General features: G+C 37.6%; 1 protein-coding gene across 1 annotated transcript in view; it reads left to right on the top strand.

Annotated features, from left to right (window-relative positions):
• Positions 1–10,323: 10,323 nt before the first annotated feature.
• Positions 10,324–23,671, top strand: part of LOC149192295 (uncharacterized) — a 66,788-nt gene continuing 53,440 nt past the window's right edge. The window contains exon 1 of the mRNA XM_089404532.1: positions 10,324–11,256. Within this exon, the coding sequence (XP_089260658.1) occupies positions 10,677–11,256 (580 nt within the window). The 5' untranslated portion in view covers positions 10,324–10,676. The remainder of the gene's footprint in view (positions 11,257–23,671) is intronic.

Raw genomic sequence — 23,671 nt, 5'->3', positions numbered from 1 at the left:
TTGAGGATTGGGTCATGTGCCAAGTTGGAACCTTGGTATTGCGGACCTTCTGAGATCCTTGAGAGGATTGGATGAGTGGCCTACAGACTTGCACTACCACCGACAATGAATTTCCATGATGTTTTCCATGTTTCATTGCTTAAGAGATATATCCAGGATATTGATCATGTGATTGATTGGTCTGTATTGTAGGTCACTGTAACCAGAGGGAGAGTTATAGTGAGAGAAACAATGCATTCTGCAATGAAAGCAACTCATGTTATGAAATCGAGCAATATAGAAAGTTAAAGTGTAGTGGAAGCACTTTGGTCTCGATGAAGCTACATGGGATATGGTTAATCATATGTGGGCGTTGTATCCTTTCTTTTTACTATTTGAGCATATGTGTTTGGTTTATTGTAAATATTGCATTGAGTTGTGTTTATAAAGCTCCATAAGCAGTATTTTTTCCTGTTCATAAGCGTCATAAAACACCAAGGATGGTGTTCCCTAAGGGGGATGGATTTATAACAACCCCTGATTGATTTTCCATGTAACTAAAATAAAACCAAGGTCATAGGACATGTATTCCAAACTAAATGGTGGGAAAACATTATAGTGGGTATCACTTGTGGTTTATTAATGGCTACGCAAATTGGCATAGGCGTTAGCAAAGAAAAAGAGGCAATAAATGACATTTAATAAAAGAAATAAAGGAAAATAGGAGAAAAGGAAAGAAAGGGACTAGAGATCAATGATAAAAATACATCAGAGAAATAATTCACATCTTTTATCAATTTTAGCTCTGGATCAATTTCAGAAGAGAGCTCCAAGAGGAGAGAGAGAGCAAGCAAGGGACAAGTAAAGGAAGCAAAGAACAATCAAGAAGCAAACAAGCAAGCAAAGGAATTTGATGGCAACAGAAAAGAAGGTTCGATCAACAGCTACAACAAGTGTACATCGCATGTAACAAGTTGCATGTGTTGTTTCCTTATTGAGAATTGAATTCATGGTACATGCATGTGGTTCTTGGGTTATTGGTTGTCATTGGCATGGAGATTTGCCTAGATTAACAGTGGTTTCAACCTTTTCTTTCCATTTCCTGGATAACCATGGTGTAGTGGGTTCTCTGTCTCGATTCTTGATTGGTTCTCAGGTTCCGTAGTTGTTATGGGTTGGGATAGAATCTTGGAGCCCTATAACAACTTGGATTCCCTAGAGGTGGTGGGTTGATATGGTAGTTATTTGGATCCTTGTAACAACTTGGGTTCCCTGGAGGTTGTGGGTTGAGATAGTAGTCCCTTGAGCCCTCGACAACTTGGGAAGAGACCAATCTGGTTTGGTGTTGGTGACTTCTGGACCGGTTATCTGGTTGGGTGTTGAGTTGGTTTGGCCTCTGGAAGCCTTGGTTGGTTTCATTTTGGTTTAACCCATATGATCCCACATTCATGCTTGGAATATGGCACGGGGGTGATTGGTTGAAAAAGAGATTTGGTTCATCCCAATCTATGGTCGGGTGGTACGTGGAAGTCCCTGATTTGGCTAGCTTTACATATGATTAATATGAGTAATTCTTATTGTGATCAATGAGCACATCTACTGGTTATTGTGTTGATCTTATGGTTGGTTGTCATGGGTATTATTTTGGTTATATGTTGGTCATATGCATGGTTATATGATATGCTCTTACTATGGATGTTGTTCATGATTTGATAAGTTATTGAACTATTATATGAATGCATGGGCTAACTAGTGTTTGATGTAGCTAGCTTGAGAGGGTAGCAAGTCTTCTTGATGAATATTTGATGAATTGATGAAAACAATGAACAAACTACACATTCACGACATATAGGTACCATATTCACATAGTGTTTGTATAAATGAATAATTTGGACTGCCAATTTCCAAGGGTTGTAACTTTGGCATATGATCTCTATTTGACTATCTTAATACCACGTTTCGAAGATCTCCATGAGGAGTTTGAAAAAGAATCTGTGAAATAGATTTTGATATTTTACTAGTATCTCCCCTTTCCTTGAAAATGTCATTTAGGCCCTCAAAATGGCCTTAGAAGTTTAGGACCCAAAAAATTCCAAAAATAGGAAGTTGTGTTAAATTTAAGGAAACGAAACTGAAAGGAATTAATGTTGAGTCAAGTTAGGATGATGATAGTGTGATCACATGTCTCTAGATGGTTTCAGTAAGCTGGTAATGGACCCCATTTCCATAACTGAATTTTGGAGATTGGGTCATGCATAGTAACTCTCAACTCATATATATCCCATGAGCTTATGAAAGAAGATAAATGTGGGATGGGATGTTACTTCAGACAATTTCTACCTTGCACAAAAGGTTCTTTATGTGAATGTGGTGAATTATCAGCCTTAAAAAGGTTGCCCTCCATCTAGCACCATAATTGTTGACGGTGATGGATAATGCCAACAATTAGAGGGTCTCCCCGATATAAATATCCAATTAGACCTCACATTGTATGGAGTAGGAGCCCCATCTAGGAAATAGGCATGACTACCATATTCTTAATGATTTTCCTTGGTTGCAATAAATGACACAAGAGAAACACATGTACTTTCGATATTTAATTGCAAATTGTATAAAGGTTCTTTCCCGATAGCGGAGAGAAAGTGAGTATTTGAAAGAAAGTAATAGTATTGTTCTAGTAAAGAGACACACATATATCTAAAAGAATCATTAGTTATCTTGCAAAATAGTTCACAAAGAAATAATGATCATGAAAGCAAAGGAGACATAAAATTCAAAGATGCATATTAAAGTAAACAAAATAGTTCATTTTCATTAGCATGTAGAAACATAAACATACACTGCAAACAATGAAATAATAGTCTTACAATCATTCAAGACATATGCATGAAAGTGTGTAGACTCAAAGAGCTTCAAATTAAGTGAAAGTCCCAAGATACACCATTACAATGATACAATGCTAGTTCCAATAATGAAACGTTAAGCTACTGCTTACTCCTCAAAAGACTTATCTTCTCTCTTATGCCTAGCTTGAGAAGCCAAGGTGAAAAGTCATTTGCTTGAGATATGAGGGCGTATTTATAACAAATTAGGTGACTATCCAGCTCCCTTGTGACTCTTGAGCTTCCCTTGTGACACTTGAGCTTCCCTCATGTGACTTACGAGACCTTTGAGCTTCTAAATGACCCTTCACATTCGATGTGTGAACCTTGGGCTTCCACACATTTTACATTTTCTAATTTTCGAAAAATACAATATTACATTTCCACAAATTTGTGGCAAAATACATTGACAGCATATGACTCTTATAGTGACACATTGAGAAGCTAAGAATTGGCTATGGTGACATGGAACTTCATTGTAGAGTATCAATCCCAAGTTCTCCTTTCTGCTATCTTCACATCTTAATGATAGGTCTTGCATGTACTTCATCTTCATCCTCCAGGAGGTTGGTTAGAATATAGAGTCTTCCATGTGATCTTGATCTTAATGCTTTTGTCATGATATAATGTCCCTTTATCTCTTTGCTTGATGTTATCTTTGTATTATGACTTCACAAGTGTCTTCTTGTATTATCTCCTTGTTATCATCCTTGAGCATCATCTTGCCATGTCAATATAATAAGACCTACAGATAGAGTTCACTCATGACAAGACAACATCAGTCCTAAAATCCCCTAGTCTCGTGTTTCTCATGCAACATATTAAATGGGTAGGGACAATATGAAAGGTTGAAGAGAGAAGCCTTCTTGTGCGAAATGTGTAGGAGCAAGAGGCAAGGGATGAGGGACTAGGCACTATGAGTAGTTAGAGACATGATTATATAGTTGAGGAAATTAGGGAGGCGAGATGATAGGCCTTCTCACTGTGACTGCGTAGTGCATAATTCTAAAAGGAGAGGTTCAATGTACTACACAGTTGAGCACTGCAACAACTGGGACATGACCCAACTACTGACTGAAAGTGCATAGTGTGCACTGAAGGTAAGGTTGGTCAAGGACTGCGTAGTGGACAAGTGTAATTGACATTGACTGAGTACTAAGATTGTGCAGTGCATTGTTGATGGAGGTAGTTCTCTGTGACTGTGTAGTGCACAGTTCCAAGAGGTAGAGGATGCTTCACTGGGGCTTGTGACTACATAGTGCACAATTCAAGGAGGCCAAAAGATAAGTGCTTGGTCGGGTAGGTTACGAAGACAAAGAAAACTCCAAAATTGACTAAGTTTAGGATCAATAAGGTAGAAAGATGAGAGCAAAAGCATGTAACAAGACTTGAAAATGGTCGAACACTCATAATCAACCAACCCCATGACAATGAGACACTCAACACCCAAAATCAACATGTATCCATTGAGATGACATCAAGGCGACACTTACCTCCAAATGCGACACTTAAGATATACTTTTTGACACAACTGTTGACTATAACAATAAAGTGCACAATACCTTGAGGATGAGTCCAATGCTTGTCCATATGATAAATAGAATCCATTAATACAGGAGAAAGCATCGGAGTTGCCTTTTAAAGGTGTGCCATAAATTCCTTTCACAAAGAATGACACTTTCCTTAACAAAAGACAACACTTCGTATTCCTTCAAAAAGGGACTTAGAAACTTAGGAATCAAGTATGGGATGACTCTAGCAACTAGAAACAATAGTTCACATGATCAAAGGGAGGCTTCAAAATTTGAATATAGGCCAAAATTTGGAGGGTGTTGTAGCAGCGACAACAATATCAAAAAATTTGATTGACATATGTGCTCAAGTACCACAATAGTCTACATAGATACATCGAGAAAGAGATGGAGTTTTGGACATATCCTCATTAGGTATGGTGTACCAATATGCCATCAATATTAAGCATAAATTTAAATAGAAGAAGTGATGGTTTGGATTTGCAACTTCCTTGCAACAAACGAAGGGAAAAGATAGCCCCAACCCATAGAACAAAGGACAGAGTCAAGATGGACCACCCTAGGACAACCTGTCTAAGCCACAAAGAAAGAAGGGTAACGAGAAGACAACGAAATACATGGGAAAGTGGTGCAAGTTCCATGAGAGCCCTTGGCATAACACTAATAAATATCACTCAAAGAAATCATTGGTGTCCAAGGTGAAAGCCTCAAAGTCAGATGCATGTTCTGACTTTGAAATAGATCTAGACAAGGGAAAGTGGATAATTGATGTAGAACATAGTGCCACCATTGCTAACACCAAGGTCTGGCCAAGTGAACCCTAAGAACCAAGGGAAGGTCAGTGACTTTTTCACTTGCAAATGTGGGTAAAGGGTGCTTCGATGCACTTCATTATCAACAATGGAAGTCAAAAAACCTCATCTCAACATATGTCGTCAAAAGGCTAGACTTGTCAACAACACCACATTGTAGCCAGACACCATCAGGTGGATCCACCAAGGGTGAGATCTCTGAGTCATCCAATAGTGTTGCCACCCCTACGACATTAAACCCTTAAAGGATGAAGTATTGTGTGATATTACTCCCCTAGAGTTTTGTGATATTCTTTTAGGCCAACCATACTTGTGGAAGTGTCATGTTGTATATAAGTCTATACCTTATAGTGTTATTATTACTTCGGCCATATAACCATACATGATACCATAGGCAACTCCGGATACCACCATTTTTTTGATCTCCGCTAAGAAATGCAGGAAGGTCATCTCCTAGACGAGGAAATTTGTCTTCTTCATGATTCACTCTCAAAAACAATAGAAGATCGTAGTCACATCCATGGCCTCCACATAGGGCCTTTTCATGCAGCGAAAGGAAGTGGGAATGGTCATGGAAGTATACAAACACATCTTCTGCTCACTAATTGGGCCATCTCTGCATTGTCAGGTCAAGCATTCATTCAATATGACCCCTAGTGCACCTCTACCCAGTGGGCCGATATATCATGGTTCTCTTTAGAAAATGAAAAAATCTAGCGCAATATACAAGAGATGCTCAAAAGGGTAGATCTAACTGAGATCCTCACCCTATGGAAGCCCAACTGTACTCATGTAGAAGAAAGACAAGGTCTAAGTATTTTAATAAGATTGATATGAAGTTCGACTACCACCAAGTACCAATAGAACACACTGATTTATGGAAGATTGATTTCAAGTCCAAACAAGGTCTTTTTGAATGGTTGGTCATGCCCTTTAGTTTGATGAATTCCCCAACAAATTTCATGAGGCTGACGGATGATATCTTGCAACCTTTCATCAATTCTTTTGTAGTGGTTTTTATGCTAGATGATATCCTTATCTTCAAGATGAGTTGGGAAAAACACTTGTAGCATATTTAGTAGGTTCTTCATATTATGAGACAACACAAGCTATATGCTAACTTGGAAAAATGCCCCTTTTGAATGAACACGTTCCAATACCTAGGCTACATTGTTGTTGAGCATGGTGTGCATGTGGATCCAGCCAAAATTCAGATCATTTGTCACTGGCTAGCCCCAACCATACTAACTGAGTTTAAAAGTTTCTTAGTCCTTGCCAAATTCTATCATAGGTTCATGTTGGGATTCTCCCACATTGCATGGGCCCTTAGACAAGTGACCAAGGGTGGTGGAAAAGTAAAATTCATTTGGGTTAAGTCACAATAGAAAGCTTTTAATGATAAAAAAACATCATTTTTGCTCAACCCTAATGTTCTCCTTGCTCGATCTGGAACAAGCCCTTGAGATTGAGACATATGCTTAAGACTATGTTATGGGCATAATTATCACTCAACACACTCATCTGGTGGCCTACCATAGTGAGACACTATCAGGCACCATCTATAAATACTCCTCTTTGATAAAGAAATGTATTCCATTGTACAAGCTTGCCGCCAATGGAAGTATTACATTATCAAGAAGGAGACAATCATCTACACTTATCACAAACCTAAACAATTTTGTGGACATAAGTAAAATTGCAAAACAATTGCCATCAAAAGTGGTTGACATACAACATTTTCATCTTAATATCAAATATAAAACAAGGAGCACCAATCGTGTTGCTAACTGCCTCAGTCAACCTCCAGTTGCAACACTAACCACAATGCTCCACTCCTATGGACATAAGGCCTTTAGGTGGCCCCAACTCTATGAAAGTGATCTTGGCTTTGCTACCACCTGCCAAATGCTGAGCATAAGTATGATTGTCATTGAATTGTATCTTCAGGATGAACTATTATGCCATATGTGCCATCTTTGTGCTCCTTCAAGCAAATGTGCAAAGTTGATTTGGGAAGCTCACTATAATCAAATGGTAGGACACTTTGGTGTGGAAAAGATAATGATTGTGCTACAAAAGTGTTTCTATTGGCCAAACTTCTACATGATGTTAGCAAGTATATTGGGTCTTGCACTACGTGTGCCATTTCCAAACCAACCATTAAGAAGCAAGGCATGTACACCTATCTCCCTAGTCCTAACAAGCCCTGGGAACCCATTTTGATAAATTACATATCTAGTTTCCTTCAACCAAGGAAGGCATTGACTGTCTCTTCGTGGTTGTTGATTAATTTTTTAAGATGACCATTTTGACAGGCTCCAAGAAGAATATCATAGCAGAGGCCACAACAAAGCTCTTTTTTGAATGAATGTGGGTACATTTTGGGATACTACAGACCATCATATTAGATTAGGATAGTAGGTTCTTAAGCACATTCTAGTAGAGCTTTTGGTCACTATTGGATAAAAAGCTCACTAAATGCACTACCTTCCACCCCCAAAATGATGGCTAGACATAGGTTGTAAATAAGATGATCGTGCGTATCTTGCACATGCACAACTCCAAGCATCCATGAACATCGAATGAAAGTCTCCCCTATGTTCAACACAACTACAACAAAACCCTCCATAGCTCAATTGAACATAACCCTTTCCAAGTGGGTATGGGATTTCAAACATCAAATCCTGTTAATGTAGCACAACCCACTTGCATCCAAACAGGTGGAATCTTCCCATGCTCACTCCGAGGTTAACAAAACCACCAATTTCTTTGAATGGATTCAACACATCTATTAACAGGTCCATGATATTTTACAGAAAGCTAATACTAAGTACAAACAGTGCTGTGATGAACATTAGGTGCCAAAAAAATTCCAAGTGGAAGATAAGGTTTGGTTGCATTTGCAGAAGGAATGCCTTACAGGACCCCATCATAATCTTTGTCCACTTTGCTATGGACCTTACATCATCACCAAGGCTATGCATGACAATGCTTTGGAGATGAATATTCCTCCCTTCCATGGGTTACACCCAATGTTCAATGTGGACCTCCTTTGGCCATACTTTCCACCATTATTGGACACATATGAGATAATAGAGCAGTCGACATCGATAGAGTTCAACCCCAACAACAAGGAACAAGAAACCATTGATTAGATCATGGACACACAGGTTAAGGGCACTCACAAATAGAGGATCCATCTTTATCGTGTTGTCAAAGCATGTAAGCTACTACACCAAGGAAAGTGGCTCACCCAAGGCCAAGTTTACCAAAATTTTTCCCATTTGATGGGGACACTCAATGCAATGGAGATCATTTCTTCCTAAGTGGGTAGGATTGATATAGGTGGATATCGGTGGTCACCCCCTATTCCACTATCTCAAAGCATAGTCCTCTAACTTGGATTTTTTTTACAATTTTTAAGGTCCTATACTTTTAGGGTTGTTTTGAGGCCCTTAATGATTTTTTTTTGATGTGGCAGGGGCCCAATAATTAGCCATAAGCTTTTTCCAAGGTCTGGTCACAATGTGTACTTCTTGGCTAGACCTTTCCAAAGGTCTACCAAATGCACCAAACATAGATATTATCGAAAAGTTACAACCCTGGGAAGTTGACATACCAACTAACCCCATCAAGGCCACAAATCTTTTGGTGTTTCATCTCTTAGGGTTAGGTTTTTGGATGTTTGGGGTTTCCTCATAGCTGCTTTATGTTAAAAACGACCTTTTCAACCTCATTGTAATGCGCTTTGGCAAATGTGCATAACCATCACATCTCTTCTCAGAGATAAGCTACAACCATTCGAGTGAGTTTATTTCATTCCACATTTTTTATAGTTTGAATTCATTCCATTTACTAATAGAAAGCAAGATTAACGGTATCTCTATCTTTTTGCTATAAATCTATATTCCATTTCATACCCATCATAAATATGATCATAAGCATAGTCAAACCTAAATAACCCTAATCAACTATAGTCAATTATAGTGAACCATGATCAATTACAATAAGTCATAGTCAACCATGATCAAACCATAAATCCCATATTCAATTACATCATGATTAAACATGATAAATCAATATTAACAATAATTAATTAAAGATAATCATAAATTATTAACTTAAATTAATTATAATAAAATAAAATAAAATATATTATTATTATTCTTATTTATATTGATATTTAATTTATAATTATAATAATGATATGAATAAACATAAATTACAAATTAACAGAACTACATAATTAATAAGTGAAAGATAATTCGCATAAAAAAATTAAAGTCATTTGATAAAATAGATAAAAAAATATGATCAATTAACTTATATTATTTACTCCTCCCTGTAATCATATAGTGATTATATTTAATATTTAGATGCAAATTATTAAAAAAACAGATAAAATAAATTTATAAATTTAAATAATTAAAAAAACATTTATTGCAACTACATGATTAAAAGTTTTTATAAGTCATTTGATAAAATAAATAAAAAATATAATCAATTAACAAATATTATCTGCTCTTTCCTGTAATCTTAGAGTCGTGATGATTATATTTACTATTTAGATTGCAAATTATTTAAAAAAACAGATAAAATAATTATATTTAATATTTAGATGTAAATTATTTAAAAATAAAAATAAAATAAATTTATAAATTTAAATAGTTAATTTTTTATTTTGATTTTTATCGCAACGACATGATTAAAAAGCAAAGATGATTGAGATATACCAATCAAAGTTATTTGTTTAGAAATAAAAAATATAATCAGATAAGAAATATTATTTATTTGTAAATGTAATTATAAAGTTATAATGATTATATTTGATATTTAAATGGAAATTATTTAGAAAATTAAAAAACAGATGCAAACAATTTATATTTTTTTTTGTCCAAGAAAATTCATTCAATATATGTAGATATCACATTTTATATGTATAAGTATAAATATATATTTATATTTTTTTCCCAAATATTTATTTAATTGTGGATGAAATTACAAATTTAATCAACAATTACAGTTTTTTTTATTAAATTTGTACTTTCAAATACATTAAAAAACACGTATATATATATATATATATAAAATTGAAAAACATATGTTTAAACTAATCGAAACAAAATGGAGTGTCTGTCATGATAATATGGAGGAGGTAACAGATAAGTAGCAGCGCGTGACGTATATATATCCACACTCCACAGATATCTGTGGTAGTGACCGGACTGGATTTGGAAGCCGAAATCAACTGCTCGACTTGGCATGTGGAGGGAAGGCCAGGAGGACTGACCACTCAAATTTTGCCGGACACCATTCTGTACTTTTCTCACTGTGCATCGATTACATTAGTCATTGCTCCTGAGAATACAGTCAAGTAGTTTTCTTTGGCTGTTTACATTTTCTTCTGGAACCCATTTCAGGCTTTGTATAATTGGGTACATGCCACATAGTGTCTTGGTACAATAGAATCCATGGCTTGTATGCTACCACAACCAACTGCTTTCTTTCTGCAACAAGCCACATGCAGAAAACCCACACTGAGTTCTCTTCCTTCATGCCTCTCTGGAATCCCTTCAAGAGGTTCAGGGGCTGAGGACTTGTTCAGGACTTTTGGGCACTTGAGTTTTGTCACGACAAGGCCCCGAATTGTGGTGAAGGCAGAGCAAAGTGAAAGCGGGGGGGTGAGTTCTGCTGTAAAAGCAGAAGATAATGGAACAGGAGGAGCAAACGCTGTAATGGAGGTGAAGGCTAGTGAATCCGGGGAAAGCTCCGGTGATGGCAATGGAATAACAGGGGCAAGCTTCGCAGAAAAGGAACAAGAGGCCAGCAAGGGCAGGAAGCCTTCTCCTTTGGAGAGAGGGGGGACACTCTCAGGGGCCGAGGCTAAGGGAAAGGACCCTAGTCCTGCTGCAATACTTGGAACAAATTCATCATCCTCCTTTTCTAATGTCAATGGAAGGTTTGAAGATCCCAGGTGGGAGAATGGTACATGGAATCTTCAGCAATTTATCACAGAAGGCAAAGTGGATTGGGATGCTGTAATTGATGCTGGTATGATCCTCTTTTTACTCATTTATTTACTTGAATAGCCTGATTTGTTTTTTTGATCTTTATTAACAAACCTCCCGAACTAGACATTTAGGTGGAGAGCTAATTGAAAGAATGGTGAGATATTGTAGAACCCTGGTCGAGGAGAGTCTCTTTGTGATTCTTACACGCTGACATAGGTGGAGAGGTGCCAGAGGCCTAGATCTGAATTTTTCCTGGCAACAATTGACTTTAGAAAAGAAATTGTGATGCAAATGTCTTGGTCTGAGATAAAAAAAAGATCTATGCTAGTGTATATATGTAATGATTAATGATCCATATTGGGTTTGTTATTTTATTATATTCTTTAAAAGGTTATATTGAACCTATTCATGCCACTTGCCGCAGCAGCCTTAACCTTGGACTTTACATATCACTTCTCGCAGCAACCTTTAGCTTGGACATTACACATTTTTCTACTATTAAGCTGTAAAATGCACATATGCTTCTCTGGTTTTTGTTGGTCCAGTAAACATCCTTTTCTTGGTCCAATAAACATCCTATATACTGTAGTACAACCCCTTACTGAGGAGATGCTACTCAAGTTTGTTGCGGCTTAACCGTGTGAGAGCATGCCAGGTCTAAATTCTCTCTGGCAACTATTGCCTTTCCGTCACAGTTGGAGGGAGGTTTTTTTCGTCTGATAATACTTGAGAGTTTTGCTCGGTGATCTCATCTGTAGCTCATAGCTCAGGCTTTTGACAAGTAAAATAAGAAGCTGCAGCTTCTTGAGCTGATGAAATTCAAGGTTCTTAGAGGCACTGGTCGCACACTGAATCAGTTTTTAACTTCTATGATATGCATGATCATAGATTGACAGGACCCAGTTACTTGCACTTATGCTTATGCTCATTCTCTCATTTAACCCTTTACACATTGAGGATCCACTCATCGTTGTAGTTTTGAAGAAGCTTGCCTTTTTATGGAAGCTAAGAGTGATTTCATTGGGGCATGTTCCTTGTATATAAAATGGTTGTGTGGTTTGGTTCTTTTCAATTCTCCAAAATCAGTTGAGTATGGACATTAAGAACTTTCGTGCAATTTAGAGAACTTAAAATCTTGGGGGCTATTTATTGCAAAGTGGCTATCTTTCTCACAATCAAAATTCAGAAATTATCGAAGTTTATATACTTACACCAAATATCTTAGTCCACAAGACATTCCCTAGTTCCCGGAATTTTTCTGATTCATATTAATTGGTATGTTGAAGCTATCCATTCTTTCTTCTCCTTCTTTTTCTTTTATTAATTAAAAAATGGCCCTTTGTCTTGAGTGTGGGCTCCTCTTGCACATGCATATCATTATTACAATAGAAAGTTAGAAACCTATCTTTGAATTAGATGCCCTGAGTGGGGTATCTTGAGCAGCGCTAAGACAAAATTAGGTGGCTAGTTATCTGTTATTCTTTGGTTTATGGTTATGTTGGGGTCCTATAATTTATAGGGTCATTTGATGATTATCAATTGATTTTCATGTTATGAGTGGTTGTAAATAATATTTTATTTTGCAAATTATTTCCAAAGAAAAAAAATAGAAAAAGAAGAAATATAGAAAAAAGAAAAGGAAAAGAAAAGAAAGAAGAAAATGAAAAAGTATATAAAAAAAATGATATATGTATGAAAAAATAAAAGAAAAAAATGGATAAATATTCAAAAAATAAAAAATATGATGGAAAACCCCCTAGAAAATAAAAATATGCATTGCTAGTTGAAATGCCGCATTAGTTGTTTAATAATGGAGTTTAATTAGTTTAATTGCACAATGTAATCATGTAATATTCCTAATTAGCCATGGCTAATTGGAATATTCGATTTTGCTCAATTTTGCCTTCTATAGTTATTTATAAATAAAAAGGTGAGGAAAAGGGGGACATAACTCACCTTTAGAATAAAATCACTTCGTAGTAGCACAACGTTGTGACTTAAAGGGGAGCCAAAGGGGTCAAAGGACCACGCAGAGATGGGGGCTTATGCAGACACTTGGAGGGACTGTGTAGATGGAAAGGAACACATGGCAAGAAAGGGACTGCGTTGGAGGAGTTGGGCCTTGGGATTGAGAGAGGCCAACGCTATAAAGGAGGGGAGCCTCCTCATTTTGTCATTCGATTATGTGCATTTGAGCTAGTCACTTCGACTTAGAGCACGCTCGCTGTGTGGCTAGTCTGCAACACTGTTTAGTGCATAGAGTGTCTCCGTTCGGAGATCTCAACCTTAGCCCTGGGGGACTTCGAGTGCCTGCTCGGGCAAGGTAGTTTTCAACAGTATTTTGCAGGAGGATTGATCTTTGGAGTGAGGAGGAACTATGCATTTTGGATAACTGCGCAGTCTTGAGAGAGGGACGCAGTTCATTTGGTGGGAGTTCCAGATTGAGGGTTTTGCGGAGGATTTGAGCTGGGAGATTGAGCAAGGGGTCAGCTCTTGCATATTGGAGGATTTTGGCAAAGTTTCACACTGAGTTTTGGTGGATTCGATTCAGTGGCAATGCAGAGCCTTGAGGGACAGCGTAGATACCCAAGGGGGTGATTTTCGGAGGTCGACTATTTTAGAAAAGCTTTCTAGATTTTTCTGGGTTTCTTGAGTAGAGTCTGATTCCAGAGTTTCAGCATTTTCTGAGGAGGGGAACAACTCCAAATCCTCATTTGATTTCCAGCCAACAACGTGGCAGTTCTCTAGCAGCTTGGACGCAGTTCAGAGAGAGGCCATTCCTTTGCTATTCTGAGTGTATTTCTTCACTTGCCTGGTGCAAGTCGAGGCGCCATCTTTCTGATCGCCTCCTGTACTCATTCCATTGCTTAGTATAATAAAATGGCTTAGCATTTCTCTCAGCATTTCTTGAGTATCTGCTTGTATTCCGTGTTTATATTATTATATGTTGCATTACTGTTATTTTCTTTTCCCGGTTATTGTATCATTTGCATGTATTGGGTTGGAGTTGCTTGTGTTTGAGGGTTATCCTTGATAAGGGATATTACAAATCACGATTAATCAAATGTTAATAAAGTTGTTTTGATGCGATGAATTTTTTCGTTATGTAATAATGTTCGAGCTGAAGTCAATGACCACAATCTAACTCGCCCAGATCAATGGCGGACGATCGCTTCGGACCTCCCCCGCCCCTCCGATAATTAATCAAGGGGGGGGTCCGAAAAGCTGATTCTCCAAATCTAACTTTTGCAACGTGGCGCTCCCTGGTGGACTTCAGACCCCCCTCGCCTAAAACTACTTACCGCTCACCTCCCCCTCCGAAATCCACTTTTCCTTCCTCCCACCTAAAATATAACCGTTAACTCGCTATTTCCGCTCCACTCCTCTCCTGCCAAGTGGCACGTCCTTCCCCCTCCATTCCAATATGCTCCCGCCACATGGCACTTCCCCTTCCCATTCCGCCCCCGCTCTTGTCGCATCCCTGCTTGTCATGCAACTGTTAATACCCATTAAAGACATAATCGTTCTTTGATTAATGAATCTGCTGCAATAAATGGATAATTGTCAACGGTAATTGATATTGCCAATAAGCGAACCAAAACCCCGTTCAGTCAGCTTTCTTTCTGCGATCCCGTTGCAAATCTTGCGACAGTGAACCTGCTACTGTTACTGCATCCTCATCAAGCCGAGCAACTTTGCCTTTGACCACTTCCAGGTAATTACCCTAGATTCTCTCATTCTACCTCACCCTTCTTATACTTTGTTTTAGCAGCAACTGGTGCATTTGAAGGAGGTTCCGAAATCTTTCCCTGCACATAATCCATAACATCTTGCTCTTCTAAAGTCAAATCAAGAGACATCTTCCATGCATCATAATCAGACTTATCATGAAGCTTGTCATCAGACTTGAAGTAGGATGTGGAGGCCATTGAATCTTGTCCCTGATTAGTGATTTCTCCTCTTAGTGATTTCTCTTTTCACTCTTGCTTGGGCTTTGTCTTCACCTCAGCTCTGATACCATGTTAATTTTTGGATAACAATGGTATGTTCTATGCTTAGCAATTTTACTTTAATTTCTTTATTAGCCTAATATCAATATTCAATTTAACAATCACATCATCATGATGGTAAAATGCAGATAGAACATAAACAATAACTGTAGAAGACAAGCCAAGATAAGAGGGCACAAGATATGGAACCAGCCAGGGACAAACCCCAATGTGGGGAAACTCTTGATCAATTCTTCTTATAATTCTTCAATAGTTCAGCAGAGAGAGAGAGAGAGTACAATATACAATATTCACTTGCCCAATCACAGTGAAATTTGATTAGTCAAACAACAAAAACAGAAAGCCCTAACCAGAAAGTCAACGCTGGTCAACGGGGTAGATTTTGACCTATAAAACAGATCAGTCAAACTCGGTCAACTTGGCCTCCAACAGCTAGTCAAATCAGCCCAAAAACAATCTGAAAATATCCAGTCAAACCTGGTCAATGAAAGTCAACGCATCGGCAAGCCTGCCCAAACAGAAATATCGAAGTCAACGCATTAGCAAGCCTGCCGAAACATATATACCCCACACAAAACCGTAGTCAGAGATGGTCAACGTTGGTCAAAACAACTTCCAACAACTTTCGGTCAACGCTGGTCAACGCAGGGACAATAAAAGAACAGTCCCTTCTTCGCAACTGTGGAGAGAGAGAAGCCTCAAAAGATCCGTACCCAAACAATGAAGGAGAGAGAAGAATTAATGTGTGAGATGCCAAAATGAGGAGGAGGCTTCTTGTATTTATATGCAATGTTGAAGGCTTGAGGGTGCTAATTTGATGGCTGGCCGACCTTGACAATTTGTCCATAATCAAAATAAATTCATAATTCCATTTGTACATGTCAGAATGGGATGATCTTTAGATCAATCTTATACCTCTTGGAGAGAGGAATCCAATAAAAATATCGGCTGCCTCATATGAGCTGTCCAAGGTGAACTTTGGCCCTAGTTGCCAAATTTAACAAAAACAATGTTAAAAACATCTTCATTATGCTCTACATTGAGAACTTCCTTCTCTTCCACTCCTTTACAAACCTCTGCTGCTGCAAACATGTTGTCTCCCACTTGGCTTCTAGATGCAAGTGGGCTTCTCTCACCAAATAACAACATATCAATTAGATCCTTTAGCTCTGATACCAATTTAATGGAAAGGTAGAGGAGGAAAACAAAATTCACACTCAATAACAACTTCTATTAATCAAACTTTCTCACATACACAATTACCGAGCTGCGACTCTTGGCTCTTCTAGCCTCATACTTTGACACACACTACAATGATCCAATTACGGGTATATAGAGCCCAAACTTACTAAATATGGATCATGCTATTTCTAACTTGAATCGACTCAACTCTAGCTAAATGCTCATGCAAAATCACACTAAACTAGACTTCACAAAATATAGATTGGACTCAAACTATCTAAACTCAACTCTCCATGCATTGCATGCATATGCGAGTAATTCACTATTTCCAACAATCTAATCACAATCGACGACTAAGATCGACTTGACCTCATCAAATCACTTTTCTAGAAGTCGTTGGAGAGAAATCGACTTGTTTTAATTAACACTGATTAATTAACCCATTTCCCTAAGTTAGACTTAGGAAAATAATTAATAGATCTAATTAAGACATTTTCCCTTCATACAATAAACTAGACTTGGAGATAATTAATTCAATTGTGTTCCTAGCCTTATAGGCACCCCTTGAGACTAGAACAAACTAACTAACAAACTACACAACCTAACACTCCCTTTAGCAAGGAATGTGTTCTGCACAATACCTATCTTATCTATGAAGAAGGTGAATCTAACCTTCCCCAAGGCCTTCATTAGAATGTCTGCTACATGTTGATCTATAGGTATATACTATAGCTAAATTCCCCTTTCTATGCTGCCATCTACAGCGTGCTTGATCTTGTAGATCCAACGTGATCCAACCACCGCCTTGTGTCAGTCTAGGCACCACCTCCCAAACATCGTTCTACATGATTGAGGTGTACTCAACCATTGCATCCCGCCACACTTGCTACTGTGTGGCCTCTTGATAGCTGGAAGGCTTGCTATCCGCGATCTGAATCACCAATGACATGTAGCTAGTGTGCCTGTCTAGTCGTATTTGCTCTCTCCTACCCATCCTAAGAGTCCGCACAAACTTCTGAGCATCCCCGAGTGTCTATTGAACCTCTCTGTTCCTCCTGTTGCCTATAGAGTGTGGAATTCGCACTTCCACATGTTCCTTATGCATATTACGAATTTGCTGCTCCATACTCTGCGAACTCTCATTAATAATTGTACTTGACTTAGTGTTCATACTAGTAACAATACTTGTACTATCCTGTCCTTAAACTTGTTGTTCTACCCTTGGAGCTTTTACTGGTTGTTCACTTTGATCAATTGCTGTTGGAAAATCTCTAGACCTACGATATGCCTTGTTCTCCATGAATCGAACATCTCTCCTGACAACAATCCTCTTGGCCCCTGGAATGAATATCCGATACGCCTTAGAAGTCTCACTGTACCCAACAAAGTACCCCTTCTCTATAGTTTGATCCAACTTGGAATGTGTATCTCCTGGAATGTGACAAAATGCTATGCTGCCAAATATCCTGAAGTGGTTGACATCTAGCTTCTTCCTAGTAAATGCTTCCTTAAATGTCATCTTTCCCAACACCTTATGTGGCCCTTGTTTTGAATATATAAAACTGTACTGCATGCCTCTGCCCATAAGTATCGTGGCATATCCTAGTCATACAACATGGCCCTTGTTGCCTTTGATATTGAACAATTCTTCCTCTCACCAAACCCATTATGTTGTGGGTTGTAAGGAACTGTCCACTCTCTCTTGGTGCCCTCCCTAGTACATAATGTGTCGAAAGCTTTCCCTGTGTACTCGCCTCCGTTATCCGACCGAAGAACCTTCACCTTCTTGCTTGTCGAATTCTCCACAAGAGCTTTGAACTCTTGGAAGCGACTGAAGACCTCATCCTTGGTCTTCAAGAAGTATATCTAGGTCTTCCTGGAGTAATCATCAATAAAGGTTATGAAGTACTCGCACCCTCTAAGAGACTTCATTGACATCGGACCACATATATTGGAATGTACTAGATCAAAAACACCTTTGGATCTGGTGTCACTCCTTGGAAAAACTGTCTTGGCAAACTTCCCCAATACACATCCCTTGCACACATCATCGTGCTGCGTGCTCACCTCAGGAACACCTGTCTTTGTCTCCCAAAGCAATCTAAGTGCCCTGTGATGAATGTGGCCCATCCTCCTATGCCATAACTCTCCTTGATCTCTAGGGTCATTGCTACTCACTAGTTCCTTTGGAGTATCTAACTGCAATATGTAAAGTCTACCACTCCTGACTCCAATAACTATGGGTGACTTCCACTTCTGGCGCTTAATCAACACCTATGCCTCTCTAAAGAGTACTTTGTATCCCTTATCCTGAAGAATAGATGTGGAAATCAGGTTCGTCCCCATTCCTGGCACATGCAACACATCATGGATAGGAATTGGCTTGCCAGACTCCCTCTGAAATAGAACAATACCCTCCCAATTGGGTTTCACTTGGACTTGTTCCCCATCTCAATCTATAATCTAATGTACTCCTCCTTATAGCTGGAGAAGTACTCCTTAACTCTTGTCATATGAAATGATGCCCCATTGTCTATGTACCAAACATCCTATGAGATTGAGCTAGTCAAGCAAGCTATGAGTGCGAACTCCTATTCCATCTTGCTAGAAAGCTCGTCTACACTTGTTGAAGTTTTCGTTTGCTTCTTGCCTTCTTTTCACCTTTCTTCCTCTGCAGGCAATTGCTAACATAGTGGCCAAACTTGTGACAGTCGTAGCACTTGACCTTTGAAACTTCCTTCTTCTTCTTTTCTCCTCTGGGGTTAGGCCCTCTGCTAGAACCTTTCTTTGCTTTTCCATTTCTTGCTAGAGCGACGTTTTCCTATTCTTCCTCACTTTTTGGATCTTATTGCTGCTGCCACTGGCAAAACTCATCGTATGCTCCTCCTGAGTGAAATCACTCCACAAACGATCCCGGCTTGGTACGGTACCTTGTCCATTAATCACTTGAACGAATACATCCCACTGCTTTGAGAACCCGTTCAAGGTTGTTCTCACGAGCTTGTCATCTTTTAATTTCTCTGTGTCAGTTGCTAACTCGTCCTTGACAAGTCAAACTCTGGTGAGGTAACTAACTATGCCTTCGCCCTTGTTCTTCCGGGTATTTCTCAGCTTCTCTCTGAGAATCGACTTCCTATTCATGGTAGCATTTTGGAACAAATTAGGATGGCATCCCACATCTTCTTTGTCATATCCAAATTTGCGATATGTGGAACAATATGATCCTTGACCCTGTCTAGGATTATTCGCGCGCCTTGGCATCTTCCTTCCTGTTTGCAAGAAGTTGTGCTACTTTTGTCGGCACGACTACAACACTGGTTGCATATTCCCTAAGACCATTATTTTCTAGCAACAGTAGAATCTTGGCTTTCCAAACACCAAAGTTAGAAGCACCATCCAATCTGTCCTGATCTCCCAATCCAGCTGAAGCCATTTTTTTTATAAACCCTCGAAAAATATAAGCAAACCCCAAATAAATCTGAAGAAATCAATTTAGGTTTTTGTTAAAATTGGCAATTAGGGCCAAACTCCACATGGGTCATCTTATTTATGACAGTTGATATTTTTCTTGGATTCCTCTCTCCGAGAGGTGTAGGATTGATCTAAAGATCATCCGATTCTGGCATGTACAAATGAAGTTATGAATTTATTTTGATTATGGTCAAATTGTCAAAGCCGGCCAACAAACTTATGTAGGCTCAGAAGCCCTGTTGACCACTACGTGTCAATGGCCTATAGCAGTACACCCACTTTTTTCTCAAAAGGGATAGCCCCTGATCAATGTGTTCGTGCCGTCCAGCTATCATCATCAACCTGATTATCATGTTATAATGTAAACCCATTCTGCATGTGTAAAATGTAAATAATCTTAGCAGATCCATGTCGTGTATGTAATTGCCTAGGTAAACCTACTTTTCTGGTGACGATCTACATTCCGAAAGGTTTTTTTGTCTCACTGATCCATTCTCGGATGGTTGACAGAGTTTTTCTTCAGTCTTACCCCAAAGTCGGAATGGATTTTGTGACTGGAATCTTAGGCGAGTCCTAGTGTTCTAGATCGAGTCTATGTAAAAGTGATTTGGGAATAATCTTAACTATTTGGTTAAGTTATTTTATTACAAATTGCTTGGTCTGCTGGATTATATTTGTGTCGCAGAAGTGGGTAGTCTGTGAGGGTTTACCACAAATGGGTTTTCCCCTTTGAGATGTAAAAAATATGAAAATTATGATGTAAAGTGTCTTGAGGGTTGGAAAAAATAATTTATCCCCTCATAGGTTAATTAATTAAAATTTTTGGTCAAAAAATTAATTAAAATCCCAAGCCAGAAATTTAATTAATTCTAGGTTCTAGGTAAATTTAAATTCTCCAAAGGCAAAATACGTCGGTCCTTAAAATTCAAATTTTAAAAGGTCCCGGGATTAAGGTAAATTAATTATTTTGCTAAATTTTAAGCCTTTGGTCCCTGGGGTTAAGTCAAAGTCAATATTTTGAGGAAATTAATTCAAAAATTTAATTTTTGAATTTGAAAAATTTGAATTTCCTCAAGAATTTAAAATTTCGACGGATGAGATTAAAAGAAATTTTGATCTTAATCAACGATCGAGATTGCTTTGACGAGGATCGCTCGAATTAGCCGTTGGAAAATTTATCTTTAAATAGGAAGTCATTTGTCAGTCAATTCATTCGATCTCTGGATTGTGTACTACGATCTCAAGCTCTCTTGTATACTTTTTTGAATTAATGCAAAAGTCTTTGGGGTTTCAACACGCTGTAGTGTTCCTCTTCAGGAATTTATCGTAACATTGTTTTATTTTCTGCTTAATATTATGCGAAAACTATCAATCTATAACTCTCTTAGAATAATCTAAATACAGATATCTTATTCAGTTTGTTGGATCTAGGGTAACATTTTTAATTTTTATTGAAGTAGCAGGTATCTCTATTTTTTCAGAATTTTATTGTTGTTCTATTTCTCTACTTGATTTGATGGTTGATCTAGTGTTTGTAGAAGATCTCTCAGGTTCTCATTGAGCGTTTGGGGATAGTTTTCGGTTGGACTAGCCAACTCTCAACACATATTTTTTGAAGAGCCTACTTCATATAAACCTCGAGATTTATCTAACGATAATATTTTTTCTGCAGGGTGTTTTTGGGCTAGTACCTCTCTAAAATTTCAAAATCTTTTAAATATTTTGTGGAAATTTTGATAGATCTGGCTATTAAGAGCCTTAGATTATCAGATCTGGGAGCGGAGTTGGACTCATACTCCTCAGATTTGATAGATCTGTAAATTATTTGTATAGATCTGTAAATTATTTGTATAGATCTGTTATTTACTTGTGTAGATCTGAAATTTTGTAACATAATTTTGAATTTTAACACTTGGGTTTTTGAGATTTTCTCTATTTTTGTACATATTGGGTATTGGGTTTTTCTCTTTTCATTTGTGCAGGAATAGATCTGAGAAATCAGCCAAGAAAATCTTTAGATCTGAGTTAGATCTAGACCTTAGAGGGCAAGATCTGGGCTCAAAGATTGTTTGCAGGAATAGATTTGAGAAATCAGCCAAGAAAATCTTCAGATTTGAGCTATATCTAGACTCTAGAGGGCAAGATCTGGGCTCAAAGATTGTTTGCAGGATAGATCTGGGAAATTAGCCAAGTAAATCTTCAGATCTGAGATTTTTTCAAGCATATATGGGAGTTTTGAGATAGATCTAGGCTCTGGAGGGCAATATCTTGTCCCAAATATTTTTGCAAGGCTAGCCATTAAAGATTTTGCAATAAATCTGAAGATCTGAAGCAATTTTTTATTTTTTATTTTTATTATTTTTTTAAATTTTTTATTTTTTCAGAACAAAGGTTTCAAGTTTTGGGGCTCCTAAGCTCAGATCTTCCTTTTCTTAGCCCAACGCTAGTTCTATTGGCCTTGTGCTAGTTCTCATTGGCCCTAGATTCCCCTTGCTCCATTTTTGATTTGAATATTTAATTTTTTGAAGCTAATCATTTGTGGGTTTTTGCAGAAAATTTGGTAAAAATTTGTGTTTCAGGTGTTGAATTTTTTCTGGCAACTTGGGCAAGTGATCTTCAAGGCCTAGAGCCTAAGGGTTTAATCTCTAAACCTTCTTTTTTCTCGCTGTTTGCTTCAATAGTCATATAACTTTCTAATAGTGGTGAAAACACATCTAAATGTTTTGAAATTAACCAAAAAAATTGCTAAATACATTAATAAGTCATTTATGTTTGATGTGTATCAAAAATTTGGCATATATCTACATTTTGGGTGATTGTTATTTCTGAATAATTCTGTTTTTGAAATCTGAAATATAACAGTGGCAAAGTTTCATGTGGGTTAGCCTAAAATCAGTGCCTAGGTTGTCTAATATATTAAGGAATTAATTTCTTGAGTTGGGTATTCATCATTAGGCTTATTTCATGTTTTAATCACTGGCTATAATAAGTATATCAGATCTGATATAATTCTAGAAATCACATCATAACAGGTTGAAATTTTTTTATAATTCATGTGGGCAAGTTTGGAAAAATTTCGGTTAATTTTTGGCATAAAGATATCATTGAGAGCTTATTGTTTTCATTGTCATATTGCTGTCATAAAGTTTTTTTTACTGCTGTCCTAAAAACTAATTTCTGAAAATTAAGTACTCTGTCATGGAATTGTGATAAAATGCATATCTTTTGTTTCATAAACTAAGTATTTTTAAAGCATTTGATATTAATTTGTGAAGACGCTTTTGTTCTCTTTGAGCTATAATTGCATTTGAAAGAATCTAGAAGATTTGAAGTAAGCTTGTGGTCTAATTATGATATTGTTAAGAAGTTTATCTTTCAATCTTTGTCTAGTAAAGCGAGCAATTTATTTTGGTGATTAAGGGCTTTTGCGACACAAGTGTTTCTAATCCTCGGTTCTAACTTCTTCTCATCATCTGGTGCATTTGCATATAAGTAGTTTTGCATAAATAAAATTTACTTCCAAGCATAAGCATGGTTGATAGAGAGATAGGTATCCATCCATCTTTGCTTGAGAAACCTTCTTTTAATAGTACTTAAAATGGTGACCTTGCAGTGGTCAGAGCCACAGCTCTTTACAGTGCCAGAGGCACCGGGTATGTTATATTTTCAGGAAAGGTATCGTTAATTACACCTTAGTGTGCTTCACCTTATCTTCTTTCTGCCAATTACTACGAAATCAGGCTCAACATAGAAAGGATCGAAGGGTTAAAACTTAGATAGACATTTAACTAA

The sequence above is a fragment of the Pinus tabuliformis genome, chromosome 2_2 (assembly GCF_031772625.1).
Source record: "Pinus tabuliformis cultivar Carrire ecotype Pingquan chromosome 2_2, CPIR1, whole genome shotgun sequence".
NCBI lineage: Eukaryota > Viridiplantae > Streptophyta > Pinopsida > Pinales > Pinaceae > Pinus > Pinus tabuliformis.
The sequence above is the reverse complement of the archived record's forward strand: the minus strand, read 5'-3'. Positions and strand labels throughout refer to the sequence as shown.